Raw genomic sequence first — 11,313 nt, forward strand, 5'->3', positions numbered from 1 at the left:
GGGGGGGGGTGTGTGTGTGTGTGTACGTTCTCTCCTGACCACAATCTGAGCTGAACGTTGATTGCCGGCAACCAAACACTAAGATTCAGTGTGAGTGTGGGATTCAGTAATGGTCAGCTCAGAGCTCGAGGCTTTCTCGCTCTCGCACTCTGTGTGTGTGTGTGTGTGTGTGTGTGTGTGTGTGTGTGTGTGTGTGTGTGTGTGTGTCACAGCCTCTCCTGTTTTCTTCTCTCTTCCATTCTTCATCTTTCTCCACCCCCCCCCACTCTTGTCTTATCTCTCACTATCGTTTCCTCCCTCACCCCCCCCCCCCCATTTTAAATTTCCTTCTGTTCTCCACTTTCCACTCAGACCCACCTTTTGTCCGTCTTCTCTCTCATTCTACCTTTCTCCCTCCTTTTCTCCATCCTTTTCTCCATCCTTTTCTTTCTTTGCTCTCATCCCTTTGCTCCCTCTTTCTGTCTCTCTCCGTTCTTCTTTGGTTAAGAGCAGTCACCGATATTGAGTCCCCCCTCCTCCTCCTCCTCCTCCTCCGCTCTGACTCGGGTGGTTTCTGCTCATGAGTCTCGTGCCCGTCCTCCAGGAGTGCGTCGGTCTGGTCCACGTCCTACACCCGTCCGTTCAGGCCGGAGGCGGGCGAGACGAGCTCATGACCTGGTCCTGCAGCAGGACACGGAGTGTGACGTCTCCCTGGCGAAAACTGCGCTGTCCGAGTAAAAGTCTGCTGATGGTGGGATTCGATTTAAAGGAGTGCTGACACGGTGGGGAGGATAAGCGTGTGTTCATCACACGCGTTCAGTGTTCTTGATTTACGGCCACTACAGAAAATCTGTGTGTGTGTGTGAGAGAGTCTTTGAGATGAAGAGACGGGCTCTCTGCAGTCTTATCGACACCCGAAGGTCCTTGAAAAGTCATCGAGTAGGAAGTATGAACACACACACGCACGCACACACACTTTGCCATCTGGCAGGGTAGCGGAGAAATCAAGCCACTGCTCCGTGTGTGTGTGTGTGTGTGTGTAATTTCCTGGTGACCATGCAGAAATGGCTCGCGCGCACACACACACACACACACTCACACTCTCTCTCTCTCTCTTTCACACACGCACACGTTTTCCACCTCGCTTCTCGCTGCCTAATTTCCAGCCGAGGCAACTTTGCGAGTGAGTCACTGATAGGGAGGCTTGTTGCCATGGCGACGCGGAGCTGCACGCTCACTTTATTTTAGGTGATGGCTCTGCTGCTGCCTCGCTGCTAGTTCAGAGGCACAAAGGGGAAGTTTATTCTTCCGCAATGAGCCTGTTCTTTATAATCTATCGACCTACACTAATGTTTCGTATTAATTGACTTAATAATGATGATAATAACAATAATACGATTATGATGGGAGCAGCAACGTGACACGCCCGTTAAAGAGGTGAAAGGAGGTCGAGCTAGCAGTTTCAGATCAGTCTTCGAGGCTCCTGCTAGCCGGGCTGCGTATGCGTGTATACATGTTTGTTTGTATTTATTTATTTATTTATCTATATTTATTTATTTATTTATTAGTCTCTAATGCTCGGTCAGTATGCGTTTCTGCTAAACCTCGTCGTGCCCTTTGTAGTAGAAAAGCCAAACATGTTTATGAAGCAGCGCTGACGCCGAGCGGAACTGAAAATGTCATCCACCAGCACGAGAAATAAACAGTGTTTCTCCTCTGCATCGGGTTTGGGTTCTCCTCACTCCGAATAATAACTACGACCCTGATCATCTCGAGTGAATCGCCCATACGCCGAGATCGAAACCCCTTTCTTTTTATTTATTTATTTATTTATTTATTATTTTTAATAAATGTATTAGGTGCACGGTGAAGGTTTTTCCCTAAGGAGACGTTTATGGAAGGAGTCTCCAGTGTCAGCGCTTCGTTCTGTGACGCTCCACTCTGCCGTCCAGCGCCTGGCACGTCTAAACCCACCGCTTTCTCCCCGAAGAAATGCACCCCGAGTCGTTTACACGCACGCGTATTCGTTCGGCGAGGGATTTTATCCGGAGCGATTCGCAGTCCGAGCGCAGAGCAAGGCGCACGCGGAAAAGGTGTTGCTTGAGGCTTCGGAAAGCTCTGCGGCGGCCCTGGGATTCGAACCGGGTCAGGGCCGATCCTTTAAAAGGGAAGGGTTTTTGGCGTGGCGTATTCGGAGTCTCGAACGAGCCGCGAGGGTAAACGCGGCTAATCGGCGTGTCCTTTCCTCACGTGACACGTCACACCCGTGTTAATCTTCGTCACCTCGTCCTTCTGTAATCATTTAACTCCGAGTAGAAATCGTCCCAGAGAAGCGAACCCGTTTCCGCCGATTAGTCCCGGAACGTTCTTCAGGAGAGAGCACGTGGGGTGGGCTGGGGATCTCACTCGGGTGTGGAACACAACACCCGGTGTGTGTGTGTGTGTGTGTCTGTCTCTCTCTCTCTCTCTCTCTCTCTCTCTCTCTCTCTCTCTCTCTCTCTCTCGGTTCGCCTCTCGTACCTGCGTTTAAAATGTATTTCCTGACCGCGTTTATTTCTGCTTGGTGATGTTAAAAGCGCTACACGAGTAAAGTCTGACTGAAGTTCGGTGCATCTGCGCTGCTGAGCCGAGACTTGTGGCGAAGCGTGAGAGAATGCTCTGGAAGCTAGCAGGAGAAGAGAAGGTAAACCGCGGATACGAGACGGTGAGCGCGCTCTTTATCGAGTCGTACGTTAACCGTGGACGCGGTTCACGAGCGGGTAAACTGTACGCTGTGCTCTTGTGCCTCATTTCATTATGAGATCAGATTCGAACGCGTGCTTGGATTTCTTACTAAACTCTGGCGCACTCTTGTTTACTCACTTATTTATTTTTTATATCCCCCCTTACAGAAGCAGATCATCGTGGACCCCCTGAGCTTCAGCGAGGACCGCTTCCGTCCGTCGCTGGAGGAGCGCTTGGAGAGCATCATCAGCGGCGCCGCGCTCATGGCCGACTCGTCCTGCACGCGCGACGACCGGCGCGAGCGCATCGTGGCCGAGTGCAACTCCGTGCGCCAGGCGCTGCAGGACCTGCTCTCCGAGTACATGGGCAACGTACGTACTCTCCTCCTTCCTTTTTATACCCGTCTTCATCCCTCGCTTCTTCTCCCCCTACATCCACGCCGCGGTTTATATGAAACGCCTTCTCGTTTACGTTTACACGATGCCATGCCGTCATTAACGACGGGAGCGGTATATCCGATCGACGGGCCGTCGGTCATGGGCGTCTCGTCCGCGATGGAACAACAGTCGAGCGTGTGGCGCTTTCTAGCTCGTCGTCATAGTAACGTCGATGCCGAATGGAGATTTTCCAGTATTTCCGCTTTAACAGGGATATAACTGTAACCAGCTCTTTTACAAACTTCCTTCTCTCACACGGTTTTCAATCGATCTCATCATCTCTCTACCTGTAAGCTGGTTTTTATTATTTAAAAAAATAAAATAAAATTTTTACAGCTCACACAAGCATGGAGGTTTTATTGCGACTTTTGTAGCGTCGTGACGTTTTCAGCATTATCGTAAAATTGTCGGCTCTGCATAACGCCCCCGTTTCAGTTTTATACAGCTTTTACATGGCCTTTCCATCTACTGTGTGTGTGTGTGTGTGTGTGTGTGTGTGTGTGTGTGTGTGTGTGTGTGTGTGTGTGTGTTATACTGTGCGTAGCGGTATAATCATTCGGGACGGCGTTTCGTCCCCGCGTGCTCCCGGAGCGTGGTGTTGTGTGGTGTGTTTGCGTGTGTGGTTTTTATTTATTTATTTATTTATTTTTAAATCGGATATTTACCTCCTGACATTTAAAAGTCGTCAGGTGACGAGGGAACCGCTGGTGCGGTTCGAGCCCCGTCTGATCCCCGGTCTCCTCTAATTGATCCGACGTGAACTAATGGAATAATTAAAACAGTCGGGCGGTAACGAGAGGGCGAGGTGGTGTGCCGGCGGAACGTCTGTTTCGATGCCCGACAACAAGAGTGCGAGAGAATGAACTTTTCGCCAAAACCCTTCCTTCAGCGCGCTTCCACGCGACGACATCGATTTATCTCCACGTGCGGCCGAGCGCGTCGGCGAGTGAAGCGGTGTGCCGTCTTACCCCGCTGGTGCTGGAAGACTCTGATAAAGCACGTGCTGGAGTGTGTCTCTCTCTCTCTCTCTCTCTCTCTCTCTCTCTCTCTCTCTCTCTCTCTCTCTCTCTCTCTCTCTGCCAGTCTCTGAATTGGCCCGCGCGCGAGAGACGAGACAGCTGTGGTCCTTGGCTTTGCTCGCCGCTGCAGCAGCTCTCTCTCCGACACGTCCCAGATGGTTTATTGCAGGTTGCGTGCGACTCCAAACCTGCGCCCTAAGCTCCCGTCACTGCCCCTGTCATTACTGTAACACTTTTAGCTCGCCGGCCCGGACGCCAAGAAGCCGTCTGTCTGAGCGAGCCCGGTGTGCGGGATTATAATCCATTTCTTTGAGAGGATTGATCATATGCTTTAGAAATGGAAAAGGGCGCACCAGCATCCTGCTTTTCTCGGTCCGTCGTCGAGGAGAGAAGGGACGTGATCGGTCCCGTCACATGGCACTAAATTCATCCCGAATCGCGGTGTTTTTCCGTGTCAGAATGTTCCTCGGTGGAAAAAAGATTGCAGTAATCGCTGCTCCTGTCCCGTGCTTCAGTAAACCTCTCTTAAACGGCTAGAACCCAGACTACCCGTGCTGCTGTTATTATTATAATGAGTCTTTAAAGCCGTGCTCAACAGCACGACGCTGGGATCTGGCGATATTACGCGAACGTCACGTCGCAACACTCACAGATGATGTCTGTTAAATTGTCCGCCTGCCAGAGATGTGATCTTAATGCGTGTTGAAGGGGAGAAATCCTCTCCGGTTCATCGCCAGAAAGCACGTTAGTCACCAGTTCGTGACTTCTCGAGGGTCAGCGTCGAGAGCCGGTGGGTTCCGCCTGATAACCCGGTCACGTTCTCATTGAACATGTAAAATAATTAATCACCCTTGGTGCGTGAGAGACAGCGAGAGATTTGATTGACGCACCGCCATGCGTCCCTGAAGAATCATGGTTGATGAGTACAGACGACGGGCGTCGTCACCGCTCGGCCTCCTCTTTATTCATCTAGACACGGAGAAACGAGAGGGGAGTTCTCCTCCAGGAGAGTCACGAGCTGCCGCTCACGCGGAGAAGACGACAGGACGCGGCTTTAGCTGCTCGCTAGTGGGGACCAGGGTCACGATGTGGCGCTCAGTCTCACAAGACATCTTCCAGCATCCGTTCCGTTCAGTGGAGCGTGTGTGTGTGTGTCGTGTCCCCCACTTCCCGTCAGTTTCTAAAAGCAGGCCATGTTTTAAACAATCTAGTGCAACACCATGAAAATCCCCGTAAGCCCAATTCACCCGTTCTAGACGTTCCAGACGAGATCTCCCATCACGTCGAGATGGAACCCCATGTGTGCTCTTCTTCTTTTTGTGAAATCCAAATTTTAGATTTAGCTTCGACTCCTTGACCTACTTTCATCTTTGTGTGTGTGTGTGTGTGTGTGTGTGTGTGTGTGTGTGTTTATTTTTTTGAGCTAATATCGTTCAGCCGCTGCTGTATACTGCGAGGACTGTATGGAGTGTGGATGACTTAACAGTGCGGGGGGGTGTGTGTGTGTGGGGGGTGTGTGTGTGTGTGTGTGTGTATCTGTCTGAAGTGTAATAGAGCTTGCAGGCCTTGGAGTAATGATGAAATCTTGTAGAAGCAGAAAGGAAGTCCAGATGCGTCTACACTAAAGGATCACGGGTATAAACTCTTTCCCCGCTCCGGCGGATCAGAGGGCCGACCGACGGCCCCTTCCTCCTACCCTTCACTCCCTGACTCACTGACTGTCCGTTCCTCAGACAGACCTATTCATTTCATTCCTCCTGAAGCTCTTGCCGTACGTTTTCGCTCCTGTGTCTAGCGGGTTTTCTGCACACGTTCCCAGTTAACGCGGCGTAGCGTTCATGCTCCACGCCCGCGCTTGTAGCCCCGAGGTTAAATCTGAAACGTATAACGATCTCCGAGTGAGGACCGACCACGCTGAAGTAACCAAAACACAAGTACTGAATAAACAAAGCGTTTATTTTAAACACAGGCTTGGCTTAAACAGAACGCGTCTGGCTCGAATGATGATCGCTGTTTAAAACAAAACACAAAAAAAGTATTGGCACCCCTACGACTTAAGAAGCCAGCATCCCGGCTTGTTTTAATGACCCGACGTTGAACCTGGTGTGCTGAAGTCTCTAGCGATGGAGCGGTTTTGTGTTTATTTTCTTTTCTACAGTGATATTTAGTGCGTGAGCTTTGAGTTTGTTGGCAGAGAGAAGTGAAGTGGCTATTTTCGATGCAGAGAGACTCATTACTCAGACCGCGTAAAGCGTGCAGGCCTTGAGTCACCGCCCGGGCTGCGCCGCTGTGTAGACTTCACGCTTGTTCTCTTTATTTATCTCCATCTTTCTTTCTCACTGTCTTTCTCTCTCTCTCTTCACCCCCCCCCCCCTTTGCTTTGAGGAGTCACTGGCCAATCTTTTTAGCTATAATGAAGCTGTCTCTTCCAGAAGGGCACAATGTATTACTCACACATGGAGAAAGTCGGGCACTCTGGACTGTTTTATTTATTTATGATGGGCAGGGAAATGATTTGGAATGCAGGCTTCATTGCACATGCTGTACACGATCACAGTTTTTTTTTAAATTTATTTTTTTTTATTTTTCTTATGACTTCCATGTGGATTAAAGACCTAATCAGGTCACTCTTATAAGAAGACGTTCGTTTCAAGTTTATGGGGGGGGCAAGCTTCGTTTGCGTCCAAAACGGCCCGGTAAACAAGAGGGCGCCGCGAGCGTGCCGCAGGCAGCCGTGTCACGTGCCGACGGCGCCAGATGCCACGGAGTCCAGATGAAGTCTCACAAATGGCGGGGGGGGGGTGAGAGCTGTGCCCAGTCAGGGTGGGCTGATGTGACACACACACACACACACCACCATCATCATCATCATCATCATCATCATATCAGGATTCTCAAACACATTTCTACAATGCATGTGGATCGTTTTTTATATATATATATATATATATATATATATATATATATATATATATATATATATGGGGTTGCTCACAAAACAGTAGGGTTGCATTCAATTTTTAAAAAAAATATGTATAAAGTAATTTTTTTATAATTAGTATAATATTTAAACGATGTATTTACAAAACGTAAGGGTGAAAAACGAGAACATCTTTACAGTTTTCAAGGTTAAATCCAAAATCAGCTGCATCCAATCAGATGACGAGTAGATCTCCCCATCAGCGATATCTCGGGAAAGGCTACTGTGGCGGCGTGATGTATAACGCCTGTTCCTGTTGGAGTTCTTACCAGACTTTCAGCCATTTTAATCTCTCGCGCTCGGCGTCCGGTCGTTTTTGAGTGAGGATGAGAACTCCTACGCGCTTTCCTTGTTTCGTAAACGGTGGAAAACGACGAAGGTGACGAGCGAGAGTCCGGAACGCCCCGGGCGTCCGAGTCGGAGTATCCGTCTTCGCGGTGGTGACGGTGGCGGTGTCTTTGCCTTCATCGTCTCCAAGTGAAGGGAGTTCCCGCAAATTCTCAGCCTCTAGCTAGTTCTCCTCGGTCACGCCTGTCGTGTAGGTGTGCGAGTGACGAGACGGAGGTCTTCTTGATGGTCGTCATGGTGATGTCGCAACGCTGTTTTAATATCCCATAATGCTCCGAGAGCACACAGCACTTCGAATGTCGAGAAACAGTTGTAGCTGTCTGACGTCAGTGTTTACGCTCGATTTTATCTGGAAACTGTGCGCCGGTGTAGAGCCCGGGGGTTAGTCGGGGGTTGATGGTGGCATCGTCAGAGGTAGGTAGGTGTGTGTGATCAGCTGCTTGCAGTCATTTTATAATTACCAAGTGGTGTTATTTTTACTAACTGCAAAATGATTGGAAGCAGCTGTAAAGTTTTAGCCCCCCCCCATACCCCCCCCTTTTTTTTGTTAAATCATTTCACTTTTTATTTATTTATTTATTTATTTATTTATTTATTTTATATATAAACATCTCAATTCTTGTAAAAATAACTTGTGTATTAAAAAAAAATAATGTTGCTTATTTTTAAAAAATTTTATTTTTTTTTTTAAAAGAATTTTTTGTCTACAATATATATATATATATATATATATATATATATATATATATATATATATATATATATATATATATATATATACTTGATTTGTGTTGAACATTAGCGGTGCTCTCCCGCCTCTGAGGTGCGTTAGTGTGCGTTGGTGCGATCTCTCGGTTCATTTTGGAATCGGTCCCGACAGGGTGACGTGTCCGAAAGAGTTTCGAGATCTAGTTTAAGGGGTATCCGACGCACCGGAGGAACGAGACGTCGCGTGAGGCGGAGGCGTTCGTGCCGACGCTGTCGAGTCTTATTATTTGGAGCGTTATTGACCTCTAACCTTTACGGCTCGACGCGGTCTGAGAGCCGTTCTATCATCGTGCGTCGTTGAAATGTCTTGGAGTCGTGATATGATGGAATGCTTTTCCCCAGCTCCTGCTTGCAGGAATGATCAGTGATGTAGCGTTCCCGTAGGACGTGCGCTGCAGTGATCTCCTCATGAGTGAGGGCATGTTAAGCGTTTATAAAACAATACGGTAAAATCCAGTCGTCAGCGCGGACGCCACCGTTAATGACGCTCGCAGTGAGCCGTCCTTCCGCCACGCTGTAGTCTGTTAACGGTAACCTTTGGTTGCTAAGCAACAGGCTAGGCAAAAATGTAAGCGTTTTACGGACAGGACGGTAACTGGCCGGATTAAAACGGAGTCCGTTTACCACCGTGACCCGCGCTCGGGTTTTGTGCACGTCGCCGATTTGTGTCGATTCAGCCAGATCGCCGCTCGGCCAATCGGATTTCAGAATCGAGTGCGTCTGATTTATTGTAAGCTTTTACAGCGTTCATCTCACTGCGGTTGCATCCAAAACCCTACAAAACAACATATCATCCAGTTTGTGCATCAGATATCCCCCGCCCCTTCTGTCCGTGTTAATTTTCCCGTCACACCCAGTTGTCTTCCGCTTGGCTCTTATTAATAATTCACTGGGAAATCTCCAGCCTCACAGCGACGCGCGTACGCAGCGAGCGGCAGCTAATACGATTCGACACGTTAAAGCTACTGACATTTACATTTCTTCCACTCGAAGGCTAGCATCTGCACCTGCTGCTTCCCCGCTGACTCTGAACACACGCTTCTGACATTCCGGCGTCGGTGATACGCTCGGTCTTCTTACCCCGCGAGCCAAAACATGCCACGCGGCTTCAGACGCAGCCCGCGCGCGCGGAGATCTCCGAGGACGTGTCCCGGGAAGGATGTCAGTTTGGCTTATAACAAAAATAAAACGGAAGGTCATGTTTCTCCGAGTTGCTTCGCTCACATGGGAGAAGGGAAGAAGCTGCTGTGCAGATGTTTTCTGACCAGCTGTTGATGTGGACGAGGTTGGTGCCCGAGCGCATGGAAGCGACTGGTTTTAGTAGGCGTGTAGGTTGATGCGCGGCGGTTTTATTTTTCAGTGGCGGAAGGTTATTCTGTGAGGTTCGGGGAGTGTCGTGTTGCTGTCCTAAGTGTTACAGTTTGAAGTTCGGGTTCACGCGCGTCCTGATCCACGCGTCGTATCCGGTTTCAGCCTCGACTCTGCTGGGCCTCGGGTCAGTCCCTGTGATTGGAAAGGGGGAAAAATCTAGTTATCGTAGCGTTTCATTAGTGTGACTGTACTCCTGTGTGAAAGTAGATGTAACCCTGTGGATGGTGTGTGAAATCTCTGAAGGATCTTTAATATCTCTAAACGGTGAATCTGCCAGTACTCACCAGTTCCGCCGTGAAGCCGGTCTCCGCCCAGGCGGCGTTTCGGGCTCCCGGTGTTCGTCGCAGTCTTCTCTCGCACCTCGTCAGGAGTGCGTTTCCGGCGGGGAAGGAGAACATCCTCTCACTGCTCTCGGCTCCGTTCTTCCTCCTCCACCTTCAGTGGCGTCAACACGTGCTAATCGGCTTGCTCCCGCCGCCCTCGTCTCTTCACTTACTGCTCTTTTCTTAACGGTAAGTAGTCTTCCCCTACCCTCGTTCGCTAATCGCTTTATTCCTGCAGCGCTTTTACCCAGTACCTGACGAATCCATCAGCAGCCCGTGGTAAACACGGGCGTATCCGCATGCGGATCTTGCCCGTCGACGGGCTCTGACCTTGCCGTCGTTTCAGCCCGGTTCGACGCCTGTTTAGAGCGAAGATCTGCGTTTAGGTGAAATGGCATGTGAGCAGAGGAACAACGACGACAAAAAAACATCCCGATCGTCTGAAGCCAGTTGAAGGTTATGTACAGCGCTCCTCTGTCCCTGCGCTGAATGCTAAGCGAGCTCCGCGCTCCCGTGTCTGCTTCACGTCACCTTGGCCTTTTTTGCATATTTATAAAAATGACCTTCGTGCGTTGTTTAGAGTCGTATATACAGGATGCCGGTTAACATCTTAAAAAAAAATAAATAAATAAATAAATGTCAAGCGAGTAGCTTTCAGGATTTGTGTGAAGACCGTCTCTAGGTGACTTATTGTCTCCCTTAAACGTCGTACGTTTTTTCTTTCCTTTTTTTTTCCCCTCCTCACTTCTACTAAACTTTCATTTTGCTGAATCTGCAGCTCTAACTCGGTCCACCATTCAGTGCGTTTACACGAACAATACTCCGATATGAACCCGATTAAGACCATACTCTGATTAAGAAACGAGCGTGTAAACCGAGATTATCGATGACCTTAATCCGATTAAAGTCGTACTTGAAGTAAACACACACGGTATTAAGACGTGTGGAGTACTCCTGTTTGTCGCATTATCGACACGTACACGCCTTAATCACACTAACGTCGCGTGGGAGTTTTCACCGCATTGTGCGACAGGACACGTACACACACGGCAGCGCTCGACCGTTCGACGGCCGCGTCCCAAACCGCGTCCTTACCTGCTATACAGTAGGAGAAATAAATGCATCTCGGCCACTATATAGACGGCAAGTACGCGGTTTGGGACGCGGCCCACGGCTTCAAGCGGTCGTCTATTTGCACGTACGGCACGAGAAATAATTATCCGCACTCGAAGCGTTCGTAAAATTAAAAATAAAAACACCCAAAACTGTATACGCTTCCACAACGAAGACCGACTGTACGTCGATACGTGAAACGTCGGACGGCGTGGCGCGACGACGTGTGACGTTAATCGATCTATGTTCTA

General features: G+C 49.2%; 1 protein-coding gene across 3 annotated transcripts in view; it reads left to right on the top strand.

Annotated features, from left to right (window-relative positions):
* Positions 1-11,313, top strand: part of ctnna1 (catenin (cadherin-associated protein), alpha 1) — a 110,947-nt gene that overhangs the window by 31,128 nt on the left and 68,506 nt on the right. For all 3 annotated transcript variants that reach the window (XM_017484893.3, XM_017484892.3, XM_017484894.3), the window contains exon 7: positions 2,871-3,074. In XM_017484893.3, coding sequence (XP_017340382.1) covers positions 2,871-3,074 — 204 coding nt within the window. The remainder of the gene's footprint in view (positions 1-2,870; positions 3,075-11,313) is intronic.

This window comes from Ictalurus punctatus, chromosome 14 (assembly GCF_001660625.3).
Source record: "Ictalurus punctatus breed USDA103 chromosome 14, Coco_2.0, whole genome shotgun sequence".
Classification (NCBI taxonomy): Eukaryota; Metazoa; Chordata; class Actinopteri; order Siluriformes; family Ictaluridae; genus Ictalurus; species Ictalurus punctatus.